Source organism: Amblyraja radiata, chromosome 3 (assembly GCF_010909765.2).
Source record: "Amblyraja radiata isolate CabotCenter1 chromosome 3, sAmbRad1.1.pri, whole genome shotgun sequence".
NCBI classification, from domain to species: domain Eukaryota; kingdom Metazoa; phylum Chordata; class Chondrichthyes; order Rajiformes; family Rajidae; genus Amblyraja; species Amblyraja radiata.
In genome coordinates, this window is record NC_045958.1 from 73,580,509 (window position 1) to 73,596,287 (window position 15,779).

At 39.3% G+C, this 15,779-nt stretch overlaps 1 protein-coding gene across 2 annotated transcripts in view; it reads right to left on the reverse strand.

The window, feature by feature from the left end:
- Positions 1-5,284: 5,284 nt before the first annotated feature.
- tmem38b (transmembrane protein 38B) overlaps positions 5,285-15,779 on the reverse strand; it is a 37,965-nt gene continuing 27,470 nt past the window's right edge. For both annotated transcript variants that reach the window (XM_033018065.1, XM_033018063.1), the window contains exons 4-7: positions 14,128-14,312; positions 13,660-13,747; positions 12,381-12,498; positions 5,285-7,365 (exon numbers count right to left, since the gene is read on the reverse strand). In XM_033018065.1, coding sequence (XP_032873956.1) covers positions 7,141-7,365; positions 12,381-12,498; positions 13,660-13,747; positions 14,128-14,312 — 616 coding nt within the window. In that variant the 3' untranslated portion in view covers positions 5,285-7,140. The remainder of the gene's footprint in view (positions 7,366-12,380; positions 12,499-13,659; positions 13,748-14,127; positions 14,313-15,779) is intronic.

Here is a 15,779-nt window from a genome sequence, read left to right on the forward strand (position 1 = left end):
TTAAGTCTCCTAAGTGGGACAGGGGCTTAAAAAGGACACTCTAATCATCCTTAAAAGAAACAACACCAACTCGTAACGACTATTGGGATAAGCTCCTCTTTAAGAATTGGATCTGAATAAAAAAGGAATTCCTCTGTGGTTCGGCACAAAATACTCACTTTGCGCCAAAATTTAGTTATAAGTAAATTAATTTAAAGAGGGCTTATGGGATACAGTCTTAAAATTGTTAAGAGAATTGACTTAATTTGGTATTCTTCTCTTGTCTCACCCATAGGAGGATAGTCGAAGATGGGACTGGACTATTTAGTTACTATCAAGGAAGGGATAGACCCTAGCGGATATCAGGAATTAAGACATACCCTGGAATCGTAAGGTGGTAGTATAAAATGATGTGGACTGAAAATTTATGTTCCCCTTGGAAAGTCAATACTAACCATCCAGAAGTTACTTAGAGATTAGAAGAACTAGTACAAGCGAGAACCTCTAGACAGAGAATGAAGCCAATAGAGTAAAGAGTCAATATAGTAAAGAGCCAACACAGTAGAGAATCAACACAGTAACGAGTTAACATAGTGAGGAGTCATACATAAATAGGAAGAGGTACTGGAGGAGAGACTTAGTAAGTTAGAGGGGAAAACTTGAATAGGTATTGAGAATAGCTGAGCCGATGCATATTTGACCGATGGATTTGAATTGTTTAGCCCTTGATGGTAAAGCGGCTTTTATTATCAAGGTGGAAAGAAATTGTCCCTGGATTTGGCATTCTTGATTTATGATAAAATTGATTTATGATTTATGATAAAATTGACAGCATATGGAAATTGATCGTTTAAATTTGAACAGCTGGGAATTCCACAGGAATTGGAATGGAATTGTATTATCGGCTACAATGCTGTGGAATGAGGGATGAAATGGACACTGAAATTTGAAATAGTAAATTGAAGGCTGACTGAATTTGGTTAAATTGGAACATTTACCATGGTTTGCTTTAAATTAGAGTCACGCCTGTAGGGAAATCTGGACTGAACCCAGCTAAAATTTATATGAGGACCCGTCATCAGATATACATATTATAACATTGTATGAATATGAAGGAGACTGATTGGTGTTGATCCTAGAATAATAGAGTATATTAGGGAACAGAATAGGAATAGGGATACAGAAATATAATAGGTTTGAATAGGGATAGTATTGCAGAACTATAGTGAATGTATGGGAAAGCATGGGTGCATGATGGTAACTTGCTTTGTCCCAATTTTTTCAGGAGTTTTAGGTTTTAGGTTCGACTGTGGAAAGGGATGGAAGAATGGGCATCAACACGGATGGAGGGAATTCGCGCCCACGAAAACACGGGAGGCGAAGACTCATCAGACGGAAATTGTGAAGTTATGCCCATGAAAACTCGGGACACTTGACAAGATTCTGGGAAGAAACATTATCATCTTGTGTTGCTAATAGATGGAAAATGTAATGTATGCACATATGTATATCTGGTTAGCTGATTATTGGACTATTTGGTTATCATAAATGATGGCCAAATTGGAGAGGCTAGGACTTTAAAATGGGGTAAAAGCTTCAGGGCTGCTGAGAGATTTGGTCAATTTGGAATTGCTCTCTGCAGAACTGGGACAAGCTGTGCAGTGGTGCCAGTGTGTCTAGAGCCTAGATACAAGTTGCAAGGAAAGAATAAGAACATCTGCAGACCCTGTCAATTAGGTGCAAAATGCATAGAATGGATTGGATGGCTGCAAACCAGACATACACCTTGTAAATAATGTTGCAGAGTTCTACTTTGCCGAGTCTTGATTGGATGAGGTAGTGAGCCTTGTCTGGGTTTCTTGCAGATCAGGGTAAATGTTTCTAAGTTGGCTTCCTTGAGAAGTCCTGTTTGAATACAATGTACTGAGCTGCTGTATTATTGGGTTAGGGAAATGTCTGTTATGTATGGGGTTAATCAATATCTGTAATTATTGAGCGACCACCCCCATGTGGTTCGCCCCTCGAGGTCCCAGGACCTATAAAAGTCCGCTGCCACGAGGTCCTGCGTCGATCTTCTGGGAGTGCTTGGGACTGTGTGACCTTCTGGAGTGTCTCTGTTTGAGCGAGGCCTAGGGGGCTTGATCAGGCAAATACGAGGATCGAACCCGCAGTGGGATAGGTACAATAGTTGAACTGTAATTGCTCTTTGTCAAAATAAAGATTAGTTGTTCAAGTGTTTGATTGAGTGTTTTTGACTGAAACTAGACTGGGGGGAAGCTTAGAACGAGACCTGACCCCACAGAGTCACTCCAGCACTTTGTGTCTATCTTTAATACTGAAATGAAATGGATTACGTAGAGACACACAACATTCTTAAAAAGAGTTTATTGGCAAGCTGGGAATTTGTTTCTGCAGGAATTTCTGAATGGAGGCCCATTATCTCTGAATAAAGAGATGACTATTTAGGCCTGAGATATTTTTTTTCGTTTTAAGAGATCCAGTTTGGAATCATGCCCTATGGCCCACCGTCCATGCCAACCAACGAACTCATGCACTAGTTCTATATTATCCCACTTTCACAGGTTTGTAGCTTAATTGGCTTCTGTAAATTGCCCCTTGTGTGTAGGGGCAATATGCGTTTGGAAGGCTCCAGTGCCATCAGTGTTGCTTGCCAATTTGCTTAAGCCGTCTTTATATGCCTTGGTATACTATGGTTCTTCCAACTCTTTACCGCCTCATTCTACACATTAAGGACAATTTACAGAAGCCCAGTTAACCTACAAACCTTCATGCCTTTGGAATGTAGGAGGAAACAGGAGCTAGCAAAGTATGGTTTGAACCCACAATACACAATACAATTTATTTGTCACTTGAACCTCATAGAGGCTCAAATGAAATGTTTCTGCAGTCATACACACAAGAAAAAAAGACCCAAGACACAACACAATTTACACAGACATCCATCACAGCGCATCTCCTCCTCGCTGTGATGGAAGGCAAAAAAACCTATCTCCCCCCTGCACTCCCCATTCCCCTCCCGATGTCAGAGTCAAAGCCCCCGGCGAGCGATGGCAATTGTCCCGCGGCCATTAACGCCCCGCCGGGTGATGCAAGGCCCTGCTCCGGGTCTTGTTGTTGGAGCCCCCGGCGGGCGCTAGCAAAGTCCCGCAGCCGTTGAAGCCGCGCCGGGCGGTGATGTAAGGCCCCGCTCCAGGTACTCCTCGACCCCGCGACTCGGGCGGGAGAAGTCGCCGTTGCGGAAACCCCGAAAAGCGGTCTCCCAGCAGGGACCCGCGTGCACCCGGTGTCACAATCCACCGGACCTGCGGTAAGCCTCCGAATCCCCGGGGTCGGGTCGCAGCAGCGCGCCACCACCGCTCCACCCGCTCTGAACTCGGCCAGCTCTACGATGGTGAGTAGGTCCGCAGCTCCGCGACTGGAGCCTTAGGTTGTTCCTGCCGGAGGTCGCTCCACGTTGCAGCCCCAATGACAACGGAGACCCGACAGGGAAAAGGTCGGGTTCTCCGTGCAGGGGAAAGATTTTAAATTTCCCCCCGCCCCCCACCCCCCCCCACACACACGTACCCCATCAAAAAAAAAAAAAACCACATTAAAAAGGGACAAAAAACAACAAAAAGACAGACGGACTGTAGAGGCCGCTGCGACGTGAGTCGCGCCGCCCACCGGAACTATGATCAGATATATCTGATCTGTGGGAAGCTAGAGAGGAAATTGCACGGACCTGGACTGAGATTTATGAATAATCATTAAACACAGGTGAGATGCCAGAAGACTGGAGAGTGGCAAATGCTGTGCCTCTAGGGCTGCAAGACAAAGCCTGGAAATTACAAGCCCGGGTCTCAATACAGCAACTCTACCACTGCGCCATTGTAGATCTTTGTCATTATCTGCTCTGGGGACTATGAATACTTAGTCAGAGAGTTTACTCAAAACTGTGATCAATAATTTTGATATATTCATAACCTCAAGGAATATTGGGATATGGAAATAAAATGGACTTAGAACAAGATTGTCCATTATCTGGATACAGAACAGTAGACATGAAAAACTGTGCAACTCACTCCTATTTTTATTGCATATGTCCTTGCTGCAGCAATTTTTAAAATTCACTCGTAGTATGTGGTCATGATTAATAAAACTTAGACCATCCTTAATTAACCTCTAGGTGGCAGCTTTGGGCCTTTTTAAACTGGCACAGTACATGCTGAAGTTATTACTGTGTGAAGTACATACGTACAAGGTTCTTGGATCTTGAAAAAAACAGCAACAAAGGAATGCGAATACAATATCCAGGAAATTTGGGGCAGTCAATGGCAGTGTCTCGAGGACAGTCAGTATTAAGATACAGGGTGTGCTGAATATCCTAACATATATGGAAGTAGACAAATCTCCTGGACCTGATCAGATATATCTGATCTGTGGGAAGCTAGAGAGGAAATTGCACGGACCTGGACTGAGATTTATGAATCATCATTAAACACAGGTGAGATGCCAGAAGACTGGAGAGTGGCAAATGCTGTGCCTCTAGGGCTGCAAGACAAAGCCTGGAAATTACAAGCCAGTGAGCCTAACATCTGTATTCGGAAAGTTACTAGAATATTTTGAGGGATATAATGTACATGCATTTAGGTTAACAAGGGCTGATTGTGCCTCACAAATCTGATTGAGTTTTTGAAGATGTGACCAAAATGATTGATGAGGGCAGTCATAGATGCTGTATATATAGATTTCAGCAAGGCATTTTACAAGGTTCAGCATGGTAGGCTGCTCTGGATAATTAGATCATTTGGGATCTAAGGAAAGCTGGTGGACTGGATAGATAATTGGCTTCATTGGTGGAAGGTTTCCAGACTGGAGGCCTGAACTATATCAGGAGAGATTGGTCAGGCTAAAACTGTATTATTTGGAGAGTGACCTTTTAGAGCTGTATAAGGTAATGAGGGTAATAGATAGGGTACATGCACAGTCATTTACCCAGCGACTGGGAATCAAGAACCTGAGGACATAAGTTTAAGATGTGTTTATTAGGGGAACATTGAACAGGAGTCTGAGTGGCAACTTTTTCGCAGAGGGCGGTGGGTATATGGAATGAGCCGCCGAAGGATGTAGTTAAGGCAGAAACAACATTTAAAAGGCATTTGGACAGGTTAATGGATAGGAAATATTTAGAAGGATATGGGCCAAATACGTGCACGTGGGACTGGTGTAGAGGGGCACCTTGATCGTCATGGACAAGCTGGGACGAATGGGCCTTTTTCTAAATCAACACCATTATACACATAGCTTGAGAAAAAACCCAATTTATTCATAAATTCAGTCAAAGTACACATTATAAAATTCTGCACAAAAAGTTTTTACATTTCAAATCACCATTTATCCAGAAATTATAAAAGTGATCAATTCTGTACAATGCTGATAGTGTGCTCAAACACCAATGAGTGTTAATATGCTCAAATTCATCACACACTCATTATCTTGTTTAGTTAAGGCAAGGATGGTCCCAATAAAAATATTTATGACACATTTAAGCCCAATCGTACACTTCGTAGACTTCACATTGGAAATTATAATCACGTCAAGAGAATAAATTCAGACATAAAACAGAATGCTTGATATGCTCAGCATGACAGGCAACATTGTGGAGGTAAAAAACAAAATTAACATATCAGATCATCTGTACCCATATCTTTCATCTGTTCTGGTGAAAAGGTATCAGCTTGAAATGCTAGCTCTGCTCCTCCCTCCATACTTACTGCCTATCATGCTGAGTAATTCCAGAATTTGCTGTTTTTATTTCAGATTTCCAGCATCTGCAGTTTTTACACATCAACACCAAGATCCTCTTTCACATCATAGGATTCTAGACAAGTTCCAGATAATATTGTACGGAAATATACCGTAAGGTAATGTTTCTACCTCATATAGCTGTCATTGTGTTCTGTAAAGACTGGTTTAAAAAAATGGTTTACAAATTGTTACCTTTAAAAAAAAATGCAAACTAGAATTGCACCATCAAAAATGTGCTTAGGTGATATAAACATGGTTAATTAACAATGGTCAATAAAAGAGGACAAATTCACTTTGCATACAAACAAACCTATTTCATTGTACAGAGAACATTTCAGTTGTGTAAGCAAATCCCAAGTTTATAGTTCACAAAAACAAAGGTTTATCCTCTATCTTCGAAAAAGTACAAGTGAAAATCTCAACATTCTGGCTATGCCATATAACTTGTACTAAATTAATTTTGTTTTCTGTCAATTAAATTGAGGGGATTAAAAACTGGAGCACAATGGTTGGCAGTTTCTTTTGAATGCAATGAACATACCACCGCGAGGAGAAACAGCATGACAAAGTTTAAATCCACAGGTGCAAATTGAAATAATATTTGAAAATGTAATCTACTTGTTTGAATTATATATTCACCAACATCATTTACCCTGCCAAAAATCATTAGATAATATATTGTAAAATAGTCTCAAGCAATACAAAAAGTAACATTAAAGGTGTATTCATAAACATCTGACTGAGTCTGCCAAAATGCAACTATAACAGAGCTGTTATTCAGGTCATTGACTATAAAAGCTAGACTGTTGAAATTTTACTTTCCAGAGTTTAAAAACTTTTTTTCCCATCATTTAGTGATTGATCTTACAGTATTGCTTTTTGTGGAATGTATAATTTTGATATTTACTAGCAGTTGTGGAATTTAAAAAGTGGAATATTTCCTCACATATAAATTTTCCATAAATTCATTTCAATTTTTAAACAATATTTAATCTTGATATAAACACAAAATTGCAGCAATATTTTTTTTTGCATTAAATAAAGGACACTTGAAAATTGTTCACAGGCTTCTGATATACTTCCTATTTCAACCCCTTAAACACTAATAAGAATCAACCTTATTCCAATAACTTCTTTAGTCTATTTTCTTGAAATAGCCTTCTACTTAAATTCTATGGTACCCATCATTTATCCCCAAGTACATTTTATTTTGTAGGTCACTATAATTATGCCACTTATTAATGCTTTTGCTATTAAATGGTTTCTTAATTTCACACTTCACATAAAAGGATTTCAATGGAACAAAGGTCCATCAGAAAAGAAATATTCTGGATTCTCAAGATGAAGAGTTTCTTATTCCGACTTCTTTGTCTTCCTCCTTTTTATCATATCCATTTCTTCAGAAGGGATACCTGAGGGAGCAGGGCATTGTTTCCCCTGTAATTCTTCTTTATTGGAAGCTTCCGTCTTAAAATGGTCTTCAGAGGAACTGGATTGCCAGCTAAAAGCCATATGGTACAAGGCAATTTCCATTGGTGCAAAAGGTGAATGATGAATGTTAAAGAGCACCATTGCAACCTAAAATACAAAATCATACATTGGCCAATTTGTACCGGCCTGATCAAAACCAAAATGAATATTAAAAATATGGCAAGCTGCAAAAAAGATGCAATGTTGTGTAATACTAGTGCTAGCCAGCAGCAATAACAGCATTCTAGTTTTTAAAAAGTCATTAATATTTAGTGAGACTTCTTTCTTTATGAGCAACACTTAAAAACTTTAATCCTCTTCCTGGAACATTCAGTTTTCTCTAACAAAAAAGCCTTAAGAGCAATTTTCTACTATGTCTTAGCCCGGTAAATACAAGACCTCAATATAGATAATATAATTGCAGTCAACCTAATCGAATTAGCAAAATTAGATCACAAACCTAATCAAAATGTCTTACTGGCAATATCTTGTACTTTAATGAAGGAAAATTCCAAAGGCAAAATGGAGGAATATACTTTTATTCGTACCATAGTGTTCAAAGATTGCCGGGGAAAGAAAACCTTGTGCACAATCGAAATTTCTGAATTTTATTTGTCAACTATGAATATGATGCCCAGCACTAATTAGTTGCACAACCCCGTCCATTACTGGGTAGTTAACTAGGCAATTCTATTCTTACAGCTCTGGGTTTTGGTTGAGAATTCAGTTGGCTATATGGGGTTATTGCCCTAATTAACAACCATCTGTGAAAAAGATAAATTTAGGTCACATTTCCTCAAAACCATTCCACAAAACAAAAATCCAGTCATATATCTTCTAATTATTTAGTAGCGCTAAGAGCCAGTAGATTCAAACAAGTGAAATATTGCCAAGAACTCATGAAAACTATTAGTAAGCAATTGTTAAAAGCTGCATCATACTTTCAATACTTAAAAGTCATGTCAACATTTTTCAAGATTCAACATTTAAAATTAAATCAAATACCTAGCTATTTAATCTTCCAACCATAACCCCAATCACAAAAGAGACAATGTACAATAGGATTTAAAAAAATTAAGCAGAAGTAATTACATTTAAATTTTCTGCTCATCCTGAAGAAAGATTGTTACATTGCACCAGGATCATGATGTACATGCTGAAAGTTTATATCTAGCACCAAAGAGCCATTATTCGGGAGGGAATAAAGTTAGAGCACACACCAAAACACATACATGTCCAGGCATTGGGATACGTGTCAAATGTATAAATTTATGGAAACATCAAAACATACTTAGTTTTCTACTTGGTTGTCAGGATCCTCCTGTAAATCTTGCATTAAAAAACACACACATTTTCAGAAGATCAAGTGCTTCCCGAGCACAAAATAAAGTTGCATTCCGAACAGAAAGCCCAATACCATAGGGGTCCCATAACAGTCAGAGTTCTGACTTTTTATTCTGTTTGACCGGTTACCAAATCTCGTAGATACGTATCCTGTATTTACTGCCATCACGCCACGATCAAAAAATCCCTTTGTTTATAGTGCCCATAATGTATGGAACAAAGACCCATCATTTATACATTTGCCTCTGTACTCCAGTTTGAGATTTGTAACAGAAAAAAAAAATCACATGTGGTTAAAGTGCAGTCAGATTTTAATGAAGGCCATTTTTAATACATTTTGGTTTCACCGTGTAGAAATTACAAGGCGCCATGATGTTTGGAACACAGCAATGCCATGTAAATGGAAGTAGCATTTTATTGCATATCCTTTGCATGCAATGACTGCTTGAAGTCTGCGATTCATGGACACCACCCGTTGCTGCGTGTTTTCTCTGTTGATGCTGTGCCAGGCCAGAATTGCAGCCATATTTAGCTTATGCTTGTTTTGGGGGCTAGTCCTCTTCAGTTTTCTCTTCAGCATATAAAAGGCATGCTCAATTGGGTTCAGATCAGGTGATTGCCTTGGCCACTCAAGAATTGACCATTATTTAGCTTTGAAAAACTCCTTTGGTGCTTTAGCAGTATGTTTGGGATAATTGTCTTGCTGTAGAATGAACTGTCGGCCAATGAGTTTTTAGGCATTTGTTTGAACTTGAGCAGATAGGATGTGTCTATACACTTCAGAATTCATTATGTTGCTACCATCAGCAGTTGTATCATCAATGAAGATAAGCGAGCCAGTACCTTCAGCAGCCATACATGCCCTGGCCATAACATCCCCACCACCGTGTTTCACAGATGAGGTGGTACGCTTTGGATTTTGGGCAGTTCCTTCTCTTCTCCATACTTTGCCCTAGCCATCACTCTGATACTGTATGTTAATCTTTGTCTCATCTGTCCACAAGACCTTTTTCCAGAACTGTGGTTGCTCTTTTAAGTACCTCTTGGCAAACAATAACCTGGCCATCCTATTTTTGTGGCTAACCAGTGGTTTGCATCTTGCAGTGTAGCTGTATTTCTGTTCATGAAGTCTTCTGCGGATAGTGGTCATTGACAAATCCACACCTGACACCTGAAGAGTGTTTCTGATCTGTCGGACAGGTGTTTGGGGATTTTTCTTTATTATAGAGAGAATTCTTCTGCCATCAGCTGTGGAGGTCTTCCTTGGCCTACCAGTCCCTTTGCGATTAGAAAGCTCACCAGTGCTCTCTTCTTAATGATGTTCCAAACAGTTGATTTTGGGAAACCTAAGGTTTGGCTGTTGTCTCTAACAGTTTTATTTTTGCTTTTCAGTCTCATAATGGCTTCTTGTTTTTCAGTCTCATAATGACTTTCATTGGCACAACTTTGGTCCTCATGTTGATAAACAGCAATAAAAGTTTCCAAAGGTGATGGAAAGACTGGAAGAAAGACTAGGTGCTGAGTGCTCTCTTATACCTGCATTAACGAGGCATTAAACACACATGAGCAATTACAAACACCTGTGAAGCCATGTGTCCCAAACATTATGGTGTCCTGAAATGTAGGGACTATGTATAAACACAGCTGTAATTTCTATATGGTGAAACCAAAATGTATAAAAATACCCTTTAATAAAATCTGACAATGTGCACTTTAACCACGTGATTTTTTTTCTATTACAAATGTCAAATTGTGGAGAACAGAGGCAAATAAATAAATAGTGGGTAATTGTCCCAAACATTATGGAGGATACTGTGAGTAGATGGAGTTTCTTCTCGTCATCCTAAGCATTCAATCAATATTAATAAAAACAGAATGTTCGTTATGCTCTAATAAATTTATGTCTTCACCCAGCAGCATTTGAAATTAAATTCACAAAATCGAATTGGCAAAATTAGAAACAAAAAACTTCCCTTTGCATATGCTTTTGTCCTTCCCAAAGACCACTGTATTCACAGGGAAATAACACAGGAGCCCCTCAGCAGAATGGCAATTTATGGTTAATTATTATGGTTATTTGTTCCGACTGGATTCTAGTAGAACAGCTGATAGCAACAATTTTGCAGTAGCAGACCCAATTTTTCTTTGTTATCTATTCATCATTTAAATGTCATGTTATGTCAGCATGAAAATTACATGGATCCAAAATATAGATGTGCCTCTTCTTTCAAAAACTCCAAATCAAGCACATGCTAAGTTTAATTTGCACTTAAAAATAGAATATACCTGATCACAAAATATTACAATAAGTACTACTTGGAATGCTTTTTCACACATTTTATTTCTGTAACTCACTGGAGAATGGAGGTTACTAATAAATAGAATATATAAAAAATCCAAACGAAAGCATATTTATGTAGTTATGAATAGGCGTATGATTCCAACATTTATCGCATTTGAACCAGGTAGTTCAAGACTGAAAAACAGATTGTATATAACATATATTAAAGAATCTGAAAGCGATCCCCATAATAATGCAGTGGCCAGTTTTGTGTCACCACATTTCCCTGAGAAGTCATACGAATAAAGCTATTATATACTTTGCTTTCTGAGGTACAACGTTACTTGGATCATGGTGTACATGGTGTACAAAGTGCAAGATTGGCTCAACAAGGAGGGCATGGGTGGTCGGTGTTTCGTGTTGAGACACTTCTTTAGACTGATTGTGGTGAGGGAAGAAGGGGGTTAGGACAGGGCCTGGTGGATGGAGGATGGATGCAGGTGACAGGGGAATTTTTTGATGAGCAGATGTTTGGACGGAGGCAAGATGTGAGGGAAGAAAAAGTGTGGGATAGCGATGAGAGAGGTGCGAGTTATGGGGCCGGAGGGGAGTGGAGCTGAAAGGGGAGGGGAGAGTGGGTGCGAATCGAAGTGGGGAGAAGGGTGTAGAAAACTTCAGCAAGATCAATCTTCCCATCCCCATCCTTATTGCCTTCCGCACAGATTGCTCCCTCCGCAACTCCTTGGTTCACACATCCCCTCCCACCTAAACCATCTCCTCCTCAGGTACTCTCTCCTGCAGAGATGTAACACCTGTCCTTATAACTATCCCTCCCATCCATCCAGGTGAGACAAAGGTTTATGTGCACCTCCACTAACCTCATCTACTGCATCCAGTTGTCAATGTGGTCTCCTGTACATCGGGAAGACGGCAACCATTTCGCTGAATGTTTACGCTGGGTCCACCAAGGCCTGCTGGATCTCCCAGTTTCTAACCATTAACTCCCCTTCCCATGCTGACCTTTCTGTCCTAGATCTCATCGCTTGCCAGAGTAATGTCACATGCAAGCTGGAGGAGCAGCACCTCATATTCCACTTGGGTAGCTTATAACATAACAGACAAGCAATCAAATCCAACCCAACACAGTAAAACTTTGATAATCCACTATCCTTGCAGATGGTCTCCCGCTGTTTGAAGCAAAGATAAGTTCAGTTCAATGTTTCCATATGCATTAAATATTATTTGTAGGGCAATTCAAAAATATTTCAGCACCAATCTGACATCATAGTTTGTTCATTTTTTATTCCCAGCACCAAAAATAGAAAAAGTATAACCTGGACTCACAATGAACTTGCTAGTTCTGCTGACACAAAAATGTTAAATTGTCCCACAAAAGTTAAATATACAGTAAGGAATCAGCAACAGCTCCATTGCCACATCTTTATTCTTGAGCTTCAGCATCAGTATCATTATAACATATTTTACAACATTCACGTACCTTTGTTGAAACTACAAACATAGTGTACAAAAAGATCAGGTTGTGTCTGGTAATAGGCAGATGATTCATCTCTTGCAAAGTAAAGAGAACAGCACCTATAAGAGTTACTTTTGTTGCACTGAAACAGAAACAGGATAATTAATCCTTCATTGGACATGGCCAATGTTAAACAAGACATTATGCAATACATAATGATTAGACAGCTATACAGCAAAAACAATCTAAAATAAACCCAAAGGTATAGCTACCTACTGCACCCACGATTTGCACCACTCTGACTGAGGTTCATTGTCAATAATTTCAATTTGTAAGCGAACATCAGAAAATAGATGAAATGAAACAGAAAAGGGAGACATTCAGCTGGAAAAAAAAGCTGCTTAAGTGGATGTTATATGCCCATGTAGTCATCTTTCTCATTCTATTATTTATAATACTGGAACATAATCGTAACTTTGGAAAAGGACTAGATCGGTGAAGGATAGACCGGAACTCTGTAAATGACTATTCAACTTCCCAAAAAGTTTAGTGTTTTTCTTCACCCAAGATGCCAAGCAACCTGCTGAATATTTCAGCATTTTATGTTTTTATTTCAGGTTTCCAGCATCCATTGTATTTTATTCTATACAAGGTAGTTACTGCTTTTAAAATCAAAACAAGGAAAGCAACATGACTAGTTTTTTTTAACATTGGCAAACATTTTACTACCATAATCGCAGAGAATAACGTCTTCATATTGAATGGGGAAATGACCAGAGTCTAAATAGCAATTATTTTTTTAAATGGTCTCTATGCTTTGTTCTCCCTGCAAGATGACAGGATAGTCTACTTACACAAGGACAATAAAAAATGGGTAAGAATATATTATTTTCCTTCAGGTGGAAAAAATAATTGCAACCATATCAAAGATCTTTCCCATACCAGTCTTGGCATTGGTTGTCTGGCTGTTTGATGAATTTAGGATATTTTCACTGGCACATTAATCTTTACTATAATCATTATGAAATCCCATAAGCAATAACATTTCCAATATACTGTGCTGCCACAATTTCTTATCTTTACACAATGTTTTATTTTCATTTCGGAAACACAATTATAATACCAAGTATTTATCATCAGGAGGAGAGAGGGTGTGTGGAGGGGGGTAACTAATAGGGACTAAGAGCATTAAGAGCTAAGGCCATTTGTTTTATGGAAGGCTACACAAAAAATGGAAATGTTAGAGATTTTCTCATTGTTCACTTTAAAACAAATTAAATGCAATTTCAAAGCCATTACGTACTAGGACATTTTCAGCAACTCATTTCTCTCAGGCATCCATACACCACGCACCAATTGTTCAAAGTTGGATATCAACCCAGAACCAGCACCTTTGGACAGAGACAACAAAAAATTAACGTTTCTAATAGGGTAATATCTGTATCACTATACAAGGAACACTCTATAATTAAATGCACTCCATAATTATATTTTGCAGAATAGGCATAAATTTCTCCCTGCCACCCAATCATATTGAACCATGCTTTCATGGCACAGGTGGAAAGAAAAAGAAGAAATAAAAGTAGTCCAATTTGCTTCTCCTGATTGTTAGCCAGGTAGCGAAGGTCAGCCAATACCAATGTGCTAAGATTCCTCTCACTGACAACAGGAATTAATGCTTTCTAAACTGCAGGCACAAATAAATGCCCCAAAAGAAACGCGTTCTTAAAAAAAGAATATCATGTACATTCTGAATGAAACGGCCTCATACCTTTAGCCCATCCAACAGCAATTACAGCAAGCCACCCATTTCTGTAACGACTGTGTGCATCAACTACACCTGCGACAATTTTGCGGGCTCTTGTTACTTCTTTCATACCAGCTATAAATAATTTGGATGGCAAAAAGTTGCAGCATTTGTAGAACTTGTCATATGGACAGTAGAATATCAAATACCTAAAAATATAAATGAAATAGATGACCATGAAATGAATGAAATACCATGAATAAATTTAACAAGTTGACAATGAGAATGTCTTCACTTAAAAAAATGAAAGCTAATTAAATTCCTCCCCCCTCCCCAACTTACCCCCTTTAAAAATAATGTCCATGTTTTGGTCTAAGCTAATCAACAGGGAATTTTGAAACAGATCCTGTCATTTCACTTAATGAAACATACATTTTCCTCCAAATGCACTGTACAACAAGCAGCAGTAAAATTACTGCCAAGACACATCATGCACCCCTTCCCCCACTCTACCTAAACACCCCCACCACCACCACCACCACACCAACCTCACCATTAGTCTCCGCCGCTTTTCATTGTCGTACATTGTGGTCGGTAAACATCTATACGTTTACCCCTCAACCTCACACACTCCAAGGAATAAAGTTCTAGTCTACTCAACCTGTCCCTATAGTTCAAGCCCTTAAGTCCTGGCAACATCCTCTTATGTCTTCTCTGAACACTTTACTGACAGTTTACTGACATCTTTCCTATAGCAGGGTGAACAAAACTGGACAGTACTCCAAATGCAGCCTCACCAATGTCTTGTACACTGTAACATTATGCCCCAACTTCTGTATTCAATACCCTGCCAATGCACCAAGAGCCTTCTTCATCAGCCTATCTAACTGTGATGCCACTTTCAGGGAACTATGTACTTATCCTCATAGATACCTCTGCTCCACAACACTCCCTCAGGCCCTGCCATTCAGAGTGAAGGTCCTGCCCAACTTCCCAAAATTCCACACCATACACTTATCTGCATTAAACTCCATGAGGCATTCCTCAGCCCACTTGTCCAGATGATCAAGATCCAGGTGTAATGTTTGAAAAGCATCTTCACTATCTACAATTCCACCTACTTTAGAGTCGTCTGCAAGCATACAAAATATGCCTTCTCATCCAAATTGTTGATATCACTCCAAATGGGGCCAGCACAGACCCCTGAGACACACCACAAGTCACAGGCTTCCAGTCCGATAAACAACCTTCCACTACTACCCTCTGCTTCCTTCCATGAATCCAATTCTCTATCCAGTTGGCCAATTCTCCCTTGATCCCATGCAATCTGACCTTCCAGAGCAGCCTACCATGCAGTAACCTATCAAAGGCCTTGCTGAAGTCTGTAAAGATAACGTCTTTGGCCTTGCGATCGTCAATCTTTTTGGTTACTTCTTCAATCAATCAAATTCATTAGACTCGATCTCCCACGTAGAAAGCCACTATCTAAATGCATGAAATTCTTATCCTCAGAAACCTCTTCAGAAACCAGTAACTTCCATACCAAAGATGTTAGGCTCACAGATCAAGGGTTCCCAAGCTTTCCTCGCAGCCCTTCTTAAACAGAGCCACCCTCCAGTCATCTGTCACCTCACCTGCATCTAACGATGATTCATATATCTCAGCTAGGCCTCCTA